This window comes from Pteropus alecto, unplaced genomic scaffold, assembly GCF_000325575.1.
Source record: "Pteropus alecto unplaced genomic scaffold, ASM32557v1 scaffold121, whole genome shotgun sequence".
Classification (NCBI taxonomy): Eukaryota; Metazoa; Chordata; class Mammalia; order Chiroptera; family Pteropodidae; genus Pteropus; species Pteropus alecto.
The window spans coordinates 14,152,462-14,174,081 of NW_006434369.1; the positions used below are offsets into that span (position 1 = coordinate 14,152,462).

At 40.6% G+C, this 21,620-nt stretch overlaps 1 protein-coding gene across 1 annotated transcript in view; it reads right to left on the minus strand.

Annotated features, from left to right (window-relative positions):
- The window catches only part of LY86 (lymphocyte antigen 86), a 71,319-nt gene extending 55,635 nt beyond the window's left edge, over nt 1–15,684 (minus strand). The window contains exon 1 of the mRNA XM_006909290.1: nt 15,558–15,684. Within this exon, the coding sequence (XP_006909352.1) occupies nt 15,558–15,684 (127 nt within the window). The remainder of the gene's footprint in view (nt 1–15,557) is intronic.
- Between the last annotated feature and the right edge of the window lie 5,936 nt (nt 15,685–21,620).

Consider the following 21,620-nt stretch of genomic DNA (forward strand, 5'->3'; position numbering starts at 1 on the left):
CCTGCTGAATTTTTATTTTTCTTATCCATGTTGTGTGTGAAAATATTGTCTCCAGATTTATTGAAGTATAATAGACAATTAGTTGCTCATATTTACATTGTACAATTCAATGAGGTTTTTTATTTCATTTATAGTTGGCATACAATAATAAATCAGTTTCAGTTATACAGCATAGTGATCAGAGATCTATATAACTCATGAAGCGATCACCCCACTAAATCAGATACCCTTCTCCTCCCTTACATATTTATTCAACATTGTCGACTATTTTCCTTACGTTGCACTTTATATCTCCATGACTATTTTGTGTCTATCCTTTTGTACTTCTTAAACTCTTTGCCCTTTTTCACCATCTCCCCAACCTCCCTCCTATCTAGTAGCCCTCAAAATATTCTCTGTATATATGAGTTTGTTTCCATTTTTGTTGTTCTTGTTGTCTATTTTGTTCTTTAGATTCCACATGTATGTGAAATCATGTGTTATTTGTCTTTCTCTATCTGACTTACTTCATTTAGCACAATACCTTCTAGGTCCATCAAGGCAATATCTTTTTCCATCCCCTTCCTTTAGTCTGTGTGGGTCTTTTAATCTGAAGTGAGTCTCTCATAGGCAGAATATGTAAGGGTCTTGTTTTCTTATCCATTCAGCCACCCTATCTTTTGGTTGGAGCACTTAATTCTTTTCATTGGAGGTACTTATTGATAAATATGTAGTTATTACGATTATTTATTCATATTTTTGATACATGTTTTTCTTCTTAAAGAAGTCCCTCCAACAATTTCTGTAATACTGGCTTGGTGCTGATAAATTCCTTTAGCTTATTTTTGTCCAGAAAAATCTTTATCTGTCCTTCAACTCTAAACAATAGCTTTTTTGGATAAAGTATTCTTGTTTATAGATCCTGGGTTTTCAACACTTTGAATATTTTGCGCTAAGCCCTTCTATCTTGCAAAGTTTCTTTTGAGAAATTGGCTGCCAGTCTTATGGGAGTTCCCTTGTAGGTAACTAATTGCTTTTTTCTTGCTGCTTTTAAGATTTTTCTCTTTGTACTTAATCTTTGGCATTTTAATTATGATGTATATTGATGTGAGCCTCTTTGGGTTCATATTTTGGGGGACTATCTGAGCTTTCTGGGGTTGTATGTCTATTTCCTTCACCAGGTTAGGGAAGTTTTCCATCATTATTTCTTCAAATATATATTCAACTTCTTGTTCTCCTTCTTCAGGTACTCCTATGACACAAATTTTGTTACTCTTAATTTTGTCCCATAGGGTCCTTAAATTATTATTATATTCTTGGTTACTTTTTTCTTACTATTCTGATTGAGTGTCCTTGGGTCCCATTCTCTATATTGGTGTTTCAATTCTCTTCTTCCTCCACTCTGTCGATTCCCTCTAATATATTCTTCATCTTGGATAAGGTATTCTTCATTTCTGACTGGTTCCCTTTTATAATTTCCATTTCCACTTTTAGGTTTTTTATTTATTTGTTAAAGTTCTCACTGAGTTCATCTGTACTTCCCCTAAGTTAGGTAACCAGTTTTTGAACTCTGCACCTATTAGATTGCTTCACTTCATTATTCCTGGATCTCTGTTCTGTTCTCTCATATGGTTTCTACTTCTTTGTCTTCCCATTTTAGCCATTTTTATGTGTCTGTTTCTATGTACTAAGCAAAGCTCCTAAGTCTCCAAGTCTTATTAGTGTGGCTTTGTGTAGTAGTTGTCCAGTGGCACAGTTCCGAGAGGGGTTCAACTACAGGCCAAGTTTAGCTTCAGCTTGTGCTACTATGGAGCCACCTGTTAAGATTCAGCAAGCAATATAATAATGCTGCATTTATAGTTGCCTCAAGAGGTCATGCCAGAAACTGAGGTCAGCTCTCAACAGTGTGAGTCTTGGTGCTGCTCAGCAAGTGGCACAGGACTCACCAAGGACACAACTGGATGTGGCTTGGGTGAGGCCATGAGTTGGAGGAGATGGAATTTCAGAGAATCCTCTGGACAGAGCAACCTCTGTTATCCAGTTTGATGACGTCTCAGCTATGGAGGCTCTGTGTCCACCCACTGGGAAAGGGGAGGGCTCAATAAAGGAATAATGGATACTGCCAGCGCTTCTGTCTGGGAGAAAGCCTCACTTCTGGCCCTTGCTCTGACAACTCAGTGTTTCCCTGTAAGTCCCTGGTGACTTCTGAGCAGCTGACCCAGAGCTGGTGCTCGGAGTGAACAGGTCTGTCACCTCAAAAGTCTGGTTGTGGACAGAGCCCCTTTAAGAGGCATCTGCAGCTGCCATAGCCTCTGTCTCACTCAGCTGTTGAGGACCCAGCACCCTTGTGTCTTCACCTGCTCCTACCTCCAACCCATTGCAAGGTTATTTCTTATTTCTCTCCCTAGTTGTAGGGCTGTTCCTCTAGACTCTCAGGTGATTTTGCTTGCCGTTTGCTCCATGTTTCCATCTCAGCTTTGATGTGGTCACAAGAGGGGATGAGGGAAGCTTCGTATCATCTACACCATTTTGCTCAGTCTCCCTCTCTTATCTACTTTTTTTAAAAATTGTGGATATATCTCTTTGAAGGTAGCTTCATAGAAGGATCCATTTCACACCTTGCACAGCCCAGAAAACTGTTGCCAGACTCATGCGCAGCCATTGAAGCCCATGTTCTGGTTCATAGAGAGAGACATATTTACTAAGGGCAGACACAGCTTCATTGTTGGCTTTCCTCTGTTTTGGGGCTTTCTTTTTGTTTTGGCTACTGGAGACTTCCCATCCTTTCTTGAAAGCTCAGCTATGCATTTAAAAAGATCTGTGTCACATTTTATCCATTATTTTCAGATATTTATAGCAAGACAGTCTTCTATGGTATGTAGACCTCATACACTTTTCCTAGCCCACCTCATACACTTTCCCTAGATGTATTGGTCATTTTCAGTGGGCTATTTTGGTCTTTTTCCAGTGTCCTGTTCATAGATGTTTTAGTATGTATTAGAGATTCAAATGCACACGAACACTGCAGCAGGACACTTATTCTCTACAAAGACTTCTTCTTGCATATACCTATGACACTGCCTGAGGGCTTTCTCCGGATTTGGAAGAGAGCTTGTCCCATCACAGTCAAGTGAGGAGTGCTGGAGAGTTAATGTTCCCAGGAACAACCACAACAGATGAAAGATGATAGATCAATGCCGCAGTTTCCTCTACCTTCAGGTATGACCACTCTAACTCATGTTTCACAGGGTCTCCCAGAGGTTCCCAGAAGGACCAAAGCCCAGTTGCCCACAGTAGTTACTTAGACTGGCTTTCTTTTCTTCCTCGTCTCACTTCTTCATTCTCTTTCGGTACTTCTTAGGATCTTTTCTCAAATAAATTTGCATTCAATTCCTACATCTGGGATCATTTTTGAGGAAACTCTAAACTTAATATTTACACCAATTCTTCTAATTTATAGTATTGATTGTGTATTGTAGATTACTAAATGTTGTAGATTCAAAGATAAATTCTAAGAAATGGTTTCATTTGTGGAGTAGTTTCTGCTTTTTTTGCTATATTTTAGAAACACACACTTCAGTGATATTTGTAGGTAGCAAGAAACATTTCAACAGATTTGAGTCAAAATTGGCACAAAATCTAATGAGCATTTCCAGGTGTTTGGATGATAATAAAAATAGCATGAACTGGACATACTTGAGTACTGGACTGTCAGGCCAGTAAGAATATTCCACATTAAGTAAGTGGATACTTAACTATATATATTTGGCATTCTTGGGGATTCATATAGTGACATCACTTTGATACAGAGGATGGTTATGGTAAAACTGAACTGTAAGATGATTTCTTAGGGATGCTTTGAGACAAGGAACAGAAAGTCTTTGAGTACTGAAAAAAAGCTAAAATCTATCCTCTTTCCAGCAGAGGCTGCAAACTGCTAGCCCATAGGTTGCATCTAGCTTTCAGATGTATTTTGTTGGCCTGCAAAATGTTTGAAAACACTTAGACTAGTTGCCATATTTATAAATTAAGAAGTTGTGTCTCTAGATTAGAAACTCTAGTTTCCTTTGAAAATTTTTTCAGGAGATTGAACATCAAAGATCCCACAAGCCCACATGATGATCAGATGGAGATGAATAGTAGTTTCCTTCTTGAGATGAAGCAAGTGCCATAGTCCCTGTCACTTTCTATTATATATTACAACAGATTGACTTCATTCGTAATTTGCCTTTTCCATGAAGTTATTCGAGTTTTCAACCCCTGCTCACATCTTCTGGAATGGGCAAGATGCAGGGAAAGGACTGATTTTTCAGGAAGGTGACTATGACCTTCTCTCTCTTGCTTGTTCGCTTGCCACTGCTTTCCAGAATTCTGAAGGTTTGCTCCCTAAGTAAGGCAGCACTGCTGAGTCCCTGAGAGCAGGCAATGTTTGCAGAGGAGCCTCCTGTTCGTTATTTTGGTTATTGGCTCTAAACCTCAGACATATTTCTGTTAGGACACTTGATACTTGCTAGCAAGCCTGCACTCAGTTCAACTACTGGCCCAAATAAACCAAGAGCCACTGGCAATTTTTCTTCTTAGGTATTCTTTTTCTTTTTTTTTTTTTGAAATGTACATACTCACTTACATAAGAATTGCTCTTTAACTTACACCACCGGCAATTTTTCTTTTTTGTTATTTTTTCTTTTTTTTTTTTTTTTGAAATGTACATACTCACTTACATAAGAATTGCTCTTTAACTTAGTTGAAACCAAATCTAAGTGTGAGGCAGAAAAGCTATTGTTCACCCGAGAAAAATAATCTTGCAGCCAACTTTCCACTCCACTTGGATTCCAAAGAGCTCAGTGTAGGTCAGGCTGAAATTTAGGGTCTCTGGAGAACTGAGACTCCTAGTACTTTTCTTCTGAAATAGCTTCCATCCATGATCCACACAGAGCCAGATGACCACAGTGGATGGGGGTGGAAGGATTTGGCCATTTGCCTGATGGCTGAAGTTAGTTGTCCTTAGCAAGCTTTTCTACATATGGAGAAAAGACCAGGAGCAGCAGGCTGCTGGCATCAAGTTTAGGGCTCAGGGGCCCAAGTCGCCTGTCATATTTTTGCCAGGTGTCCTCTGTCATGGTTAGTTCTTTTCTAAATGTTAAAGATACCACAGAAGAAGGCAGCTCTTATTCTAGACAAGCTCTAGCTTTCACTGCTCTACAAAACTATGCCATTTTTAAGTAAAGTCCACAATGATAGTACATTTATGGAACTGTTGGTCCTCTCAAAATTATAAGGGAGCCCCCCATAGATATTTTGTGTATACAAAGGACTTGTTTTTTTAGGCGCGTAGGCAAAGAAGGGATGTGGGCAGATCACCTAAAGAGAAGGTCATAGAAAGAAGATCCTTTATACTTTGGGGTTGTGGGTAGGAGGGAGAGAGTCTAGTCTTGGCGTATGTGGTATCTTTGACCTGCAATGGGTGACCTCACCCAATTTATAAGACCTGGGAGGGTCTTATCAGATTCTGCTGACATCTAGCTTTATGGCTGTGGTTAGGACACATTGCCTTTCTGGCTCAGAGTTTCTTCTGAATGAGGAGATGCTTCGACTGCAGCCCTGCCTGGCCGGAACATTTCCCAATTCTATAAGAGGTTTTCAGTCTATCCTAAGTCTGTGGGCAGGGACTGGCAGAACACTGACTCTGCCTACATGCTAGCGAATGCTTGGATTGCAGAGAAATATGTGGTCACGTAACAGCTCCCACCCCAGGACCAATTAATATCTATTACTGCAACAGATGATTACAAGGCTGACTGTCAGAAACTGATCTTTTGGCCTCACAAAGCATAAGACTGTTCTCAAGAGCTGCTCCAGCAACCTGACCCTGTGCTGGAGCATTTCTCTGTCTCCTCCATTTGTAGCTATGCAGCCACTGTGAACTGTGATTGACTTACAATGGCCATGGAACTGTAAACAGACCAAAAGCCAATGCTAGTGTAGTCTGTTATGCTCATCTCTGACTCAGAGTGGGGTAGAGGGGGAGGAAGACAGGCAACTGAGAACTTCCTCTCTTTTGCTGTTTGGAGCAAACAGCATTAGCAATGCCAGGCAATTGCTGGGAATAGGCAGAAAGACAGTGCCTGTTGTTTTGAGCTCTTGAGGACCTCATCTCTTGTGATTATGTTTTTAATAATTATTTGGCTAGCATTTCTTAATGACACAGCCTTAACAATGACAGGAAGGAAGCTGGGTTACATCTCAAGCACTAGAGGAGCACGAAGCCTGGTTCCTAGTTCTTTGGGGATTCAGAGTATCTCTACTTCTATGGATAGGCTAGAGAGAACTATGCAGTTTTCTCTATCTTTGTCAGTATGTTAGAATACAGATAAAGAATTGTGAATGAGCCAGAAAAAAATAGAACAGAAGGGACTGATCATCTCAAGTGGTCTCATATAAAAATTGGGTAGAAAGCTGGAAAACAGCCAGATTAGCACCAGCAATCACATAGAATATACAAGTAGAAAGACAGTCCAGTGCTACATTCTAAGATGATGAGTCAGCTAAATATTGTACAGATGAATCTCAACTGTGCAGACAAAATTCACCAACTCTACATGACCCCTCTAATAACAGTTTTGATATTACCATGGCAGGCGTAAGTTTCCAGCAATGCTGACAGACCAGATGAATGTATAATGTATAGTGTATAATAATGCTAGGACAATGAAAAACATCACAACACATACTGTGAGGAAAAAGCACGGGGATATGAGGAACTTTTGAAAGAAAGGGGCTTAAAAGGTCTTCAGGACGAAGTAGATGAGTTTAAGTAAAGAGACCTTGCTGACTAGCCACCAAGCCCAGAAAAAAATTGATTGGTAACTCAAAACCTGCATCCTCAGCTGGTCTAAGGTGATAGTCTTTATCACTGGTCTGGAGCATACTATACACCCAGGAAAATACTGAATTGAGTATTACTATAACCCCAGGAAGGTATAAGAATATAGGTAAGGAAAAATATCAATGTAAAAATGATAAAGGAATAAATGTAAATCATATTATCAATATTTTGAAATTAGTTTAAGAAAAGGTAATAAGTAGAACAATTATTGTGATAATTTGTGTTTACTTAGCCTGCTTTTAAAGCATTTAAGGAAATCTGCTCTATTAGATTAAATGCTTAAAATTTTATTAATAAATTCATGACCAAAGTATATATGTCAGCAATAAAATTAATTTTATTTACAAAGTTTTGCTTTATTAATTATGCAAGTAGTATAAAGGGACATTTTTAATATAGCATAGGAAGACTAAATTGATCACATATAGAGGAGTTCTTTGAATAAGAAAGATTGCAGCCATGGGAAAAAATTCTAATGGCTAATAGGCAGAGAGAACCCTGATCATTGTATTCTGGATTTCTCAGTGGGGCTGGCACAATTCCCACCTGGCCATAAGGAGGGACATCAGGCTTCCAATAAGGGAGCGCACTGAAAGCACTTTGGCTAAGCAGGCAGTCTGTGAGAATGAATTGTCAACTATAAATTGTGCTTGGAAGCAGCACTTTCTGGGCTAGGATCCTTTTCTTTCTCCTTCTAGCCATTGGGTTGGTTACCACTCACTTCTGTCCTCAAGGCAGAGAGGCACTGGAGGGAAACCAGCACAGAATTTCAAGAAGGGACACACAATGATGCCGTTTTGGATCCCACACAATGAGGCTGGCAGATGCTGACTTGCACATTGCCCACTGTGAATGAATCACCCATAGGTTGCACCCAGACGAATGTGCATATACTTGTTTCCCAGTAAACCCAGAGTATGTTTTCCAATGCCACATGGCTTCTCTGGGATCCCAGAACAAAGCTACTGGATCGGGGGCCTCAGATACCACTTTACAAGGAATCCCATAAAAGGACTAAACCTCAACCCAGATGGCACAGAGTTCCTGGATGAGTCACCCTATTCTTTCAGTTAAAATCCTCGCCATCCTGTTGTTTGGATTCAGGAGGGGAGTGCCAGCCCTGATATAACCATAACCTGCATTGCCACTGCTTTTTGCCTCTCACTGCTCTTATCAATATTGCCGAGGGCTCTGCAGCTGCGTGTTCCTTCCTTGCCTGGAATTTGGTGCTTGTGGGCCTCTGCCATGTGCTCCAGCTGCACGAGCTGAGACTGGGAAGGAGCTCTCTCACCTTTGCCTTCCTTGGCCTCAAGAAAAAAAGCTGCTTTGGTCCCCCGAACGCCCCCTTCTGCAAGCCTGAGTCTGAAGACTTAATCGGAACCTCATACTGGCGACAGCTCTGAGAATGTGTCTATGCTATAGTTTCTACAAAAATTGCTGCAGAGCTGAGCTGCAGAGCTGAGCAACAACCCTCCCCCAACTCTTCCCCTCTAAAGATCCTCCTCCAAAACAGGAGCAAAACTGCCCATTGGGATTTTGCTTGAGGATGGAAAGACCTGGGAAGATGTTTTCTGCCTGCACAGATGAGGCTTCTTAAACTCATACTCTCGACTTTTTTTCCTGTTTAGGTTCCTATTCACGAGTTACTCAACAGCTCTTTTAAAAGTGCTTGGGAGAATTAACAGGGAGGAACTGTGGCTTGGTAGTAGAAACTCACCTGCAGATTTAGTTCTCTTCCAGCTCCTGTTCAACCTCAACTGTTTTCTGTTTCTGTTTCTCTCTCTCTCTCTCTCTCTCTCTCTCACACACACACACACACACACACACACACACACACACACACACACACATTTTATTAACTTCCTGTCTTTACATTTGGGCCAAAAGGTCTCACTCTGCTCAAGGCAGCTAGCTAGGTTAACCCTTTAGAATTGCATTTTTATTTATCTGGCTATTTGCCTACTTATTTTTAATTGCACTTTATTTATATCCTTAATAGTCTCAGAAAATAAACTAAGAGAGAAATTGCTTTCTGTGTGCAATATTTTAAAGTGCTGCTAAATGACTACTTGGCCTGCGATGTTTTCCATTATTACTATTATAGTTTGATGTTGTTGCTTCTTTTGTGTTTGTCTTATGCTCCATTTATTTCAGAATTATTAGGTTTTGAGGAAAGCAGTTTTTTACCCCACCCTTTGCTCCCAGAGTAGTTCTGAAAAAATTTTTCTATGAACATTTTATCAACATGCCTATTCATTCTGCTCTGCAGCTAGGTCATTTGCTGCTTACTCTCTATTTTAGAGGAGATGCTGCCACATTGCTTTGCATTCTTAAAGCCTGATTAATTGTCTCGTTTGACTATCTTGATGGATTATGCAGGTGCACATGACCTGATTTTGACTTTGTAATTAAGGACATTTTGGAGGTCAGATAAAATGCCCACCCTGCAGCAAACTTTAGCAACACACAAAACCTATTTAGACAGATATGGACAAGGCCGATTGCCTTCAAGGAGAGGTGTTGATTACAAGTTTGAAACATAGTGGCCAGATGCCATGGCCTCCTGACCCTAGAACCTCCTGGGTAGCTGGCCGGACCCCATAGGGACCACCCACAGACCTCAACTAACTGCCAGAGAGAGGGCTTTCCCTCTGCCCCCCTTTCCAATTCATCAAGTTCTCCACAGATGAAACTCATGTCAGGTGTGGAGGACATAGGGTTTCCCTATAGAGTAAGCATGCCAAACTTTTCAAGAGGGCTCTAACTGAAAACTATGCTGTTACTGATAAGAGAATGGTAGATGTCATTTTCAGACACATTTGCAAAAAAAGAGAACTTGGCACATGTGGCTGAAAAATGTAGATGTGAGTGCTTCTTCTCATCTATGGCTGCTGCAGGTCCCTGGTGGATACTGGGGGAGAGCCAACCAGGCCCAGCTTTGAGTGTGTGCAGAGAGAGGAGGCTGGGTGGGGGGCAGGGAGAGGAAACAATCCTCGAGTCAGAAGACAAATCTCCTCCTCCCCCTGCTCCCTTCTTCCTCCTCCTCCTTTTTCTAGTCCACAGAATACTTGGGGTTTTAATCTCTTCATACAAAGACTTAGTTTTTGAGCCGTGCCTTCTCCCTGTCTTCACTCTATGTTTCATGCCACTAGGCATGGAGTCAGACACTTAGGCTTGTATCATGGCTCAATGACGTTACTTAATTAACATAGTTATTATGTGTGTGTTTCAGTGTCTTTATCTGGGAAATGGAAATAAACATACTACATACCTCATAGGGTTGTTAGTAAGGGTCGAATGAGACCTTATAAATGGAAAGACTTTCTAAATTGTAAAATGTTATGCAAAAGCAGGAGATTTTTATGGTAATGATGATTCTTTCAAAGATAGCCTATAAATTCCTTTCAATCATGGTGGTTTAGGTGTCAAGTTCACTTGACCACAGAGCCTCTCTATAGCTACAATTATCCAGAAGACCTAGAACTTGAGGCTCTGATCTGGTGAACAGCTCGAGAGCTTCCTTCCTAACCTTGACCAGTGAGAAGCAAACTGTTTCTATAAAGGGCCATATAGTTAATATTTTAGGCTCTGTGGGCCATATAGTCACAATCACATTACTCAATATTGTAGCATGGTAGCAGCCAAAGAAAAGACATAGATGAATGAGCCATGATACAAGTTGTATGTTCCAATACAACTTTATTTATGAATGCAGAAATTTGAATTTCATATAATTTCACATGTCACAAATATTACTTTTGCTTTTCAAATTTTTAGCTATTTAAAAATGTAAAAACTATTCTTAGCTCACGGGCCACACAAAAATGGTCAGCAGGTGAGATTTGGCCTATGGGCTTCATTTGCTGACCTCTGCACTGGACAACTCCCAGGAACTGCTTGAATGGGCAGGTTGACTATGAGTGTCAGGGAAATTAAAAGGGGGACAGGAAGTGATTTAGGCATGTGTCATAGGTTTCTTATTTTTTATGATCCTCCTCTCTGCCTGGTTGATGTCAAAGCACATTAAATGACAACATTAGATCTACACTCAAGGCTCTGGCCAGAAAATACTACCTAGATCTCTGCTCTCCAGTCCTTATCAAAAACCCATAAAAGCAGCAGCAGCAGCAGCAGCAGCAACAACAACAACAACAATGGCAACAATATTTTGCATTTAATTTTCACACAACCTGAGCAGTATGTGAATTTATTATTCCTTCTGTAGTGGACTGAATAATGGCTCCCAAAGATATCTATGTCCAATGCCAAGAAACCTTGAATGTAACCTTATTTAGCAACAGGGACTTAGCAACTATGATTAAACTAAGGGTCTTGAGGTAATGAGATTACCCTAATCACAAGTGGCCTCGTAAGAGGGGGACAGAGGGAGATACTGCACAGAAGAAAGCAATGTGATAGCTGAAGATGCTACATTGTTGGCTTTGAAGATGGAGAAAGGGGCTGCAAGCCAAGGAATGCAAAGGATGCAGTTGTAGAAGCTGGAAAAAAACAAGGAAAGAGATTCTCCTCTAGAGTTTCCAAGAGAGAGTGGCACTTGACCAAGTGAAACAGACTTTGGACTCCTGACCTCCAGGACTCTAAAAGAATAAATGTGTGTCACTTTAAGCCACCAAGTGATAACTTCTGACAGCAGCTACTTTACAATCAAGCACAGGAGACTTAGTATTGCTCAAGGGTTGGAATGAATTTTGCTGACTCCAGATCCCAAAATCTTATCCCTCACATTGCCTCATTGTTGTATGTATCCTGACCTACCCTGGCTTTATCATTCCCCTTCTTCACCCTCCCCTTACTCTGCTTCTTCCACTAGTAGTTCACCTTCTCATCATGTGTACTTTCGTAATCTACCTCATGTACTGGTGTGTAGAGGCAGTGTGTAAATAAATACATTGGTGGACATTTGCGACATGTGCATGGGGTCGGGGTCCCTGGGATTTTTCTAGCCCTGGGAATTGTCTTGTGATTTAACCAAAGAAAGTCCCCTGACTGCTCTTGTTCCTTCTTTGCTTTTGTAAAGGTTGTTACACTGTAGTACTAATAGTTGGACATAGCAGGACTTCTGCTTTTTCAGAATATTTACTTACTTCCTGGTCAGTATTGAGAGCTCCATGAATGCTTATAAGTTTCTTTCTTTTCAAGGGTTTTCGTATTATTCAAAACAGTTTCTAACTTAAGATTTCTTCTTCCCACTAAAATTATAAAACAAAAAGAGAGGGGAAAAATAAAACACTAAGCCTAGAAAATAATGGATCCTCTATTCGGTCGGCTAACTCTCTCACATCCATGTGCATATTGGAATTCTAGAAGCCTCTGATGTGCACTAAGGATGTGTAAATACCAGGACTGGCTAGAGTGTCACAACATGTAGCCTTAGCACTGTTATCAATGTGAAGTCCTTGGAGGCTGCCTCACTATGAATCCTACAGTGGAGAGAGGGCCACTTTCATCTGGGGAGGGGTATGCAGTCAATGGCTAGGAAGACATGAAGCAGAGCCCATGTCTAAAGAAGCTCCTAGGACTCACTTTGTTAACCCCAAAGTGTACTGAAGATTCCTTCTGACATTATGGCTGTTGAAACGTGCTGGTTCAGGCTCTCATTGTTTCTTTCCTGGATTATTGATTCTACAGACTACAAACTCTGCCTCTAGCCTCAAACAGCTTTCAGTCTAATATCTACACTCCTACCCATTACCCGAGAGATCTTTCCAAATGTGTCCTCCTCATTGCCAATGGGATGCAGCCCAACTTTATCTGGGTCTCCTTGTGTATTAGGGTTCTCCAGAAAAATGTAAACAATGAAATTACATATGTAATATATATATATGTATTCTAGAAAGAGATTTATTATGAGGTATAGGCTCCCATGACTATGGAGGCTGCGAATTCCCATGATGTGCTACCTGAAAGTTGGAGATCCAAGAAAGATGATGATATAGTTTGAAGGCCTGAGAAGCAAAAGTGTTGCAAGCAGGAGATAAAGCCCAACTCGGCCATCAGGCCAAAATTGGATTTTCCATTTCTCCACCTTTTTGTCCTATCCAGGCCCTTAACAGATTAGGTGAGGTCTATTGGTGAGGGTGATCTGCTTTACTCAGTCCACTGATTCAAATGCTACTGTCTTCTGGAGACACCCTTACAGATACATCCAGAAATAAAGCTTAACCAGGTGGCTGGGCATCTCTTAACCCAATCAAGTTCACACATAAAATTAACGATCATATTGAAAAACTTTCCACCTTATTTTTCATCCCGCTCTTGTGTTCAGCACCCTGAATTCTATGTCTGGTCACATCCCCATCCTTCACACATGCCATTCCCTCCTTCCTGATCCTGACCTCTATTCCACTGACTTCAGATCAAACTCTAGACAGCAGAAGATTAAAACACAGGTTCTGGAGTCAGGCAGGCCTTGGATCAATTCATGTTAATTGCACAAATATTTACCTCGTGCCTTCTCTGTGCCACTAGAGATGTAATATTGCCACTGTTGCTTGTGTGGCCTTGGGAAAGTTACCTGATGTTTCTAACCCTCAGTTTACACATCTGTAAAATAAGAATAATTCATAGAAAGTACTTGGCATAGTGCCTGTCACATATAAACCTTTCAAAAACATGAGATGTTACAGTTACTATTTTTATCATTCTTTAAGGTTGAACTCAAGCTTGATGACCCTTCCTCTGACAGATTTGGTCTCCAACCTCATCCTTTCCAACCACTGTGTTCCCTGGTACATGATGCATACCTCTATTCCAGCCCTTCATACAGAGCGTTTACCCTGTTATTTAATTGTCTGACCCCTACCACTGTTGGACGAGAACTGCATCTCCTCCATTCTGTTCTTCTGAGTGCCCAGAGCAGGACTTGTGCCTGACATTCATTGCCTCTGTGGAGCAGACAGAGGACTTATCCCTAGGTGGGCCAGTGCAATGATCTAGTTCTTTTCCTGATGCATCTGCTCCTCTTGTTGCTCCTGGCAGCGACTTGAAAGGCTGTGCCAAGCTTGGCTGTAGGCTGAAGGCTGGTCAGGGAGGTGGATCAGTCATGGCAAACTTTTATGGGAGGATGAATTGGAAAAACAAATCCTGACCAGTCCATTCATCTCAAGTCTTGCTTCTCATCCTGCTCATAATAAATAGATGCCAGCAGAAAGAGCAAGAGTAATGAGATCAACACACCGGCATCTAGCCATTCATTCTCTTTAACATTAAAAAATATTGGGGGGTGCATTTTAATGTTCTATGTTTCTTCTTTTTAAAGGAGTCAAGTCAAGTCAAACTGAAGACAAATGACCTTGAAGACTGGCCTAATTGTCAGGCCCTTTCTGAGGCAGCTCCTTGGGTGCCAGTTACAGGGATCAGTTATCTGCTCAAGTGCAACATCTCCACAACTTCTGAGCTTGCAGTGGGGGCAATACAGATGCTTAAAGTGTATCTCCTTTTCACCTCCTTCAGTCCAAACAATATTTTGCTTCCTGTCAACCTCCAAAGTGTCATATTTCATGAGCCCATCCCTCTAATCTTTATTCGAGATGTGGTCCTGAGGTTAGGCTCATTTCTCACCATGTAGGCCCCCTTCATGGACTGAGTTGTTATGCCTCCTCCGCTGATTAGTATATTGAAGCCCTAACCCTCAATACCTTAGAATATGGCTGTATTTGGAGATGGGGCCTTTAAAGAGGTGATTAAGGTAAAAGAGGTTGTATGGGTGGGCTCTAATCCAACATGACTAGTGTTCTTATAAGAAGAGAGAGACACACTAAAAATGTGTGGGCACAGAGGAAAAACTATGTAAAGACCCAGAGAGAAGAAAGCCATCTGCAATCCAAGGAGAGAGATCCTAGGAGAAACCAATGCTGCTGACACCTCGATCTTAGACTTTTAGCCTCCAGAACTATTAGTAAATTTCTGTTATTTAAGCCACCAAATCTGTGGTGTTCTGTTATGACAGCCCTAATAGACTAATCTAAACCCCAAAGTGTTGTTTCAGACACTCATTACAGTAGTTCCCCACATTCTGCTCACTAGATTGCAATTTTTGTTGGTTTATCTGTTTGCACCATTGGGGTAACAATTATGGTTCATTCTCTTTTGTTATGTCTAGCACTAGAGAAAATCCAGGCAATAATAGCTGCAAAATAAGTTTTTGCTTAATAATGAGTGATGCTGTTGCAATGGAAACTCTAGGAATGTCATAAGAAGGACAGGAATCTTCTCTTTGGCATAAGTGACCTTTTCACTCAACTTGCAAACTAAAGAAACTGTCTAGGGGTACAATTATTATTATTATTATTATTGTTATTATTGTTATTATTATTATTAAGCAGGGGATTGGAAGACTCTTTTCTTAATTTTGAACTGGTGAGGTTTCTTAATTTGATAGACTCATTGGTCATTTTGTTATTTTTCAGCTTCTGTAGTATTAGTGAACTGCTCCATTTAGATTCTCAACGTCTCTGTTTTGTCCTCTTGGTGGGTCTCTTTAAGATCTTTCCCACCTCTGACCCCCTTTTTTCCAAAGGATCCAAATGGTCCTTGCAGTCCCACCGTGAGTGGAGAAAGTGTCTGGTGCTGGTCTCCTCACCCTTCACCCACCCCAACTAAGCGCTACAGCAGCCCATCTGTTGGCCTTACTTTCCCCTCAAACACAAATGGATATTTTGAAAGACCTTACCACAACTCTGGTAGAGCACTTCCAAGCTTCCATCTTTGCAAGCTGTGTGTGTGGGCCAGGCTTGGCCACCACCGCCGTTGAGAGAAATTAGAGTCCAGATGAGGAAGGCAGCCGTGAAACCCTTCATAGTGAGGGCCTGTGTGTGACCAACTGAAAAATAACAGGCCCAATGTAAAGGGCTTTCAGGGTGGTTCTTCCTCTCCCCTCATTAAAGGGGTGACATGTTCAGTTTCACTTCTCATATTTTATGCTCCTAGGGAACCACTGTGAGACGCAAAAGGCAGTTAGCAGAGACATTTGAATATTATTCCCCCAGGACCTTTGGCACTTGAATCAGCAGGGTGAGGCTAGTTTCAGTTGGGGGTAGGTTGGATGCTGACTTTCTGCTTTCATCGGGAGAAACTAGAAAGTGGTACATGACTTTATGCCTTAGGTCCTCTCAAACAGCTCTCCTAGGAGCGCCCCCACCCCAGGTGGAGTAGTGAACTCAGGAAAGGTAAGCCACAGGCCACCATGTGTTTTCCATTAGCACGCCCCCATTCTCTGCAGGCCTCTGATGTGGGCTGCGGACCAGGGACCTGGCTGCTGCTGGCAGGCAGTTCTGGGCATTTGGGACCTGGAATGAGGCTTTTGCCCTACTGGTGTTTTTCTCTCCTAGTTTCAGCTCCACCTTCCAGAGGAAGATGTCAGCAGTGACTTATGTAGCTGCGAGAATAGGGCCTTGTTCTGGGAGCAGCAGATGTGATCTCTGGAGATGAAGTAGAGAGAGAGTAACCTGAAAAGTGAGCGTGTTCTATTTCTGGGTTTGGCTTGGTGAACAAGGGAGGAAAGGATGGGGAAGTGAGGGACTCCCTGTTAAGAGTAGGAGTTTAATTGTTTCGATCATTGGCAGGATTACTAATGTCACATCCCATTTGCTTCTCAAAGCCAGAGTCTGTCTCCTTAATTCTACTACCGCTGTTGTCCTGCTTAGAGACAGCAAGATTTCTGAACTCTCATTCCCCATTCCCACCCCAACTCCACCTTAGCTGGAGAAAACTGGAATCAGGGCCAAGGCTAGCAGATTTTAAGAGCAACAGAGTACATTATTTCCCCTGGGAGGAAAAGCAATTCTCTGAGCACGCTAGGTAAATTGACTATTTCTGCTGATGATTTAAAGTTGCCTCAAAACTTTTTTTGAAGTGAGTGGAATTTAATTACCAATAAAGACAAACAAATATATTGACTTAATTGATGGATGCTTTGCATTTCTTGGAAGACATCAAGGACTAGTCATTTGGGGATAGAGAGGAGGGGCAAGTCTGGTTTTTTTTGTTAGGTACTCATCTGCAAATAAGTTGAGTGCCATTGGCTTTCAACAGTAGTTCTCAAAGTATGGTTCTTGAATAGCTTGTTACAAATGCAAATTCTTGGGCTACATGCAAGACCAGCTGAATCAAAAACTATAGTGGGGCGGGCCCAGCACTCTGTGTTTTAATACACTTTCCGGCTGAGTCTGACACGTTAAAATATAAGAACCACTGGCTTTGCAAAACTCAAGGTGAAAGCTGAGCCCCGAAGAAGAGGTAGATGAGTTGCTTTAAGGAGAACACAGTGGACAAGGTTGCCCCTGGTCTGTGTGAATAGAAGGCAGCTGTGCTATGAACAAGAACTCAGGAGGTGAGAGCCAGGAGTTTAATGTTTAGAGTTGAGGGCCCTGGTGGAATCATTGTAACCACTGGTAGTTCCAGGACAGAAACATGAAGGCCTTTCTTTAAGAACTTTGAATGCTCCAAGAGTTGTTGGGAGAGCTTTGAACAGTAAGTGAGGAGAGCTGGCAAGGCTAAACTCTCCCACCCTGCATAGCATGGTATGACCAACATACTAGCAGCTCGATCCAAGGGTGCATAGCAGGGAGCAGTGAGCCTGGTAGAGAACTATGAATGGCTGCCAGTAGGGAAACCATGACATCTAAAACTGGGTCACAGATTTTTGTGAATCAAAGGACCTGGCGATGAAATGAAGCTTACTTCAGGAATTGCACTGGCATTCAGAAACATTCAAAGGCTCTGGAGGCCTGGTGACACTATGGCAGTGGTCATCAGACTTGAGTGGGCATCAGCATCAACTAAAGGGCTTGTTACACAGATTGTGGGTTCTACACTTAGACTTTTTGATTCAGGAGGTCTGGGGCAGGGCCTGAGAACTTGCATTTTGAACAAATTCCCAGGTGTTGATTATGCTGCTGGTCTGGGGCCACAGTTTGAGAATTTCTACCCTAGACTACAGAATTTCATCTCTTGCAGAGTGTACAATTTTAAAAATCCTCTTATTAACAAAGTATTCTTTTGCTATATGGTGGACAATATTTTGTATAACACATAGCACACCAAAATATGAATAAGAAGTAAGCTACTTTGTCTTATTGAGAATGAGGATTTGACTAAAATAACCAGTTATGGCTCACCTAGTTCAAACCAACCATAATGTTTTGAGAAGTTCTTTAATTAGAAGCTTTGTAAAGATAACAAAAGAGTTTATCAAGAATGTTCTGTTGCCTAATTATAGAATAAAATTAGAATCAGTTTATGGTAGTTATTTAAAATATGGTTTTATATATAAATGGTAACTAAATATACTGTCAGGCTCTGATATTGACTTCCATTATTTTAGCAAATTATGGCTAAAGAACTTGTGCTGTTCTGATCTCATTCAGATTTCTTTTTTACTTTTTTTGATAATTCTTTTCCTCCATGTCTGAAGCTGCTCTCTTTTCATAGAGATTTACTAGGGGATGGTGCCTTTCTTTTCTTGAAGTGCAAAAATGTTATTATCAAGATGGCTATCACTAAAAGTGTTCTTAAGGAGAAAATTCATGTTTAAGGAGAAACTTTAAGAATAAAAGGTGAGCTTCTGAGGGCAAGCATCTAACTATATAAGGAAGTTGCTCCACATGACAAAATGAAATGGAATAGGTTTTGCTGCAGAGAGCAAGAAGTAGAGAGAAGAAGGGAGAAGTGAGCTGGTGAAAGTCTGCTGCTGATTATAGTGAAAAGGCCTGTATGCAGGTGGAAAGAGCCGAAGCTCTTTAAAGAACAAATTCTAAATTGTTTGCTGTGCCTTGTGCTATGTGACAGCCCTCTCCATTCTGTCACCTACACTAGTTCAGCAGAGACTTATATACTCCAAAACGTTGTGTGTGTGTATGTGAACTGAGACAAGGGCAGAGTTTCATGTTTGACTCAAAGAGCCATAGGAATACAGCTCCCTTGAAAAGTCATTCAGTCTTGGAGTGAGCATTGCACTTCTACAGTGCATGGAAGAGGCTTTCAGCCAATTTTATCTGCATTTCACATGCCAGCAGATGGCAGATAACTCTAACTGTTCTTAAACACCAGTGATATAGCATTCTTTATCTCCAATGGCAAATGCATTTTCATCATCATTTGTGTTCAACTATGGCTGCTCTCCTTTAATGCCCCTCAGATATTTATTATATTAGGCAGCAATTTTCCTTTGTGTAGCCCTGCCACTTTGCTCCTTTTCTCTGTGGCCTTTCTCCGTGTTTCTTCCACATGACAGTGGGAAGAGACAGGTTTGAACTCTTCCTGCTTTTGTTTTCTAGATTGAGTGCAACCTAAAAATAGCTCCCCTAGTGTGTAGAAGTCAGGAAGCCACACTACTTCCTGTGTAACACTATTTAGCAGTTCTCTGCGGTTTTACTCTGTTTTCACACCCATTGTTAAGTGTACTACATGAATATCTTGTAGAAATGGTGCCATTTTGCCGAGCTTTTCAGTAGAGTCTTTCTACAATCTCCCAGACTTATGGAAGATTCACCCCCAAAGAAACTGCGAGATCCCTGAAAACACATTAGATTTTTGGGTATCATATGTTATGTATACGTATCTGATAGAAAAGTGTAGAATCAGTCTGCTTTCTACAGAAAACAGAAAAAAATTCATCTATTTGTTTACTTGCTTCAGATTCATGCCCTTATTTATTCAGCAAATATTTATTAAGCATTCTAACATGCCAGGAATACAGCAAAACAAAGTCCCTATTCTCACAGAGCTTACTTTCCAGGGGGAGGAGACAATCAACAAATTTTTTAGTACAATTGTTTAATAAAAGAAAAGAGACTTCATTTCTTGAAAATTGCATGGTGTTCACATAGAAAATTGAACTGAGCTTTCTGAAATATTTTTAGCTGACTACTGCACTAAACCTTTTAAAAAAGTTTTCTCTAGACTGGTAGTTCATCAGGGCTTTCCAATAACTGTCTGCTCCAATAGACAAACTGTAGCAAGCCTATCTGAAATACTACCTCCTCCAATTTTCTTATTATTGCTCCATTTATTATCATTACTAATGTTTATTTATTCTGGGGATGTAATATGCAAAGTCCTTGGTTCCTAAATGGGTCTATAAACTCTATGATAAACTATAAACAGAAATGATTTTTGTTTGTTTGAGGAACACATATGCTGGATGAAAAACGAGGTAGGCTTTATAGATCAATCTGTTCAATTTTCCAATGATCAAAAAGGCAACAAATTGCAGTATCTCATTAAGGCAGAATCTTCTCTGAGATTCAGAGAAGGCAGGTCTAGTCTGAAAGAACCAATGTACGTTGTCTAGGGAGAATGAGAGAGGGGGGAGGTAGACAGGGGAAAAATTTTAAATAATTTCTTCAATTAAAAAAATAAATTAAAAAAATAAAAATAAATAAATCATGCATAAATGATAAAATAAAATTTCTTTATAGCATGGAGCAAAATAGCAGCTTGCAGCTAAAACTCTCCTCAAATTAAGATGTTCTCAAGATTTCATTTTGTTAAGATTAAAGTGATTTAAATAAGCTGAAAGTATAGCACTATGGAAGAAGCCAGAAGTGTGGTAAAGAATGAAGGGAGTTCTTTACATGCTATGAAGAGGGGTCCTAATTTGCTGTTGTAGCTTGAGCCTTAAGGCTTCAATATGTACCCCCAAATCTGGCTGGTTCCAAATTTTCAGCTGGTTATTATGAGATTTGCACTTGTCATATTTGATCCAAATTATTTGAGAGCACGTATTGCTGGACTGGCAAGTGGTAGTTGGAATAAAATAACGTACTCATTGTTTGCATCAGACCCTGGGAGAGTTTCCTGACCTTTCCCCTGGTGGTGGGTATAGGGTCCACCTAGAATTCTTCTGAAAAGGTACCAAGGAGAGCTTTCTATTCCTTGAAGAAATAATCTTACTCAGCAATAATTCTGACATATAAATTGTAATCTTTGAAGTAGCCTTTTTTTTTTTATCCTTTGGAATAAATAAGAATAGCCAAATGTGCTGGACCCCTATTATGTGCCAGGCATTTTTTTAAGCACTTCAATATATATTCCCTCACTTATTTAATCTTTACAACAGCCTTACAAGAGAGGCACAGCTCCATGATTCCCCACTCGTAACTTTGAAATCCCAAAGTCTTGAAAAAGGAAAGATTTTCTTTTTGAACTCTTTTGGTGAAAGAATCTGATCTAAATGGATGAGATTTTATAGTACTATTTTATTGCATAAATATTAATGCCATTGATTAGTGGGTAATGGGTTCTGTACCAGATCCCACTGGGAGTGTTATAAAATATAAACCCGATTACCTTTCTAAAATCAAGAAATTCTGAATTTTAAATACACTTGTACCTAAATATTTCAGTTAAGGGATACTGGACTTGTTCTATGGTGATCCTCATTCTCCAAATGAGGAAATAGAGGCATAATTAGTACCTAGTCCAAGATCACATATGTGGTAGAGCCAAGTCGAAAGTCAGGCAGACTTGAGAATCCAAGTTCTTGACTGGAAAGAAAAATGGCCTCTTTTTTACTGTGCTTGTATGCTTTATTATCCTCTTTTCTAGTGAGATCAAAGCAAGTTATCCCCACTACTTAAAAACTGATGGGACTTGGCCTTTGTAGCTACAAATAGTAGGTTTGACCCAGGCTTCTCTCTCTATCAGAGAAGAATTGCATCAATGGGAAGGTGAGTGCTGGGGGAGGGGCAAATAGGACTAATGCAAAGGGAATAGGTTTTGTAGTCAAATAGGC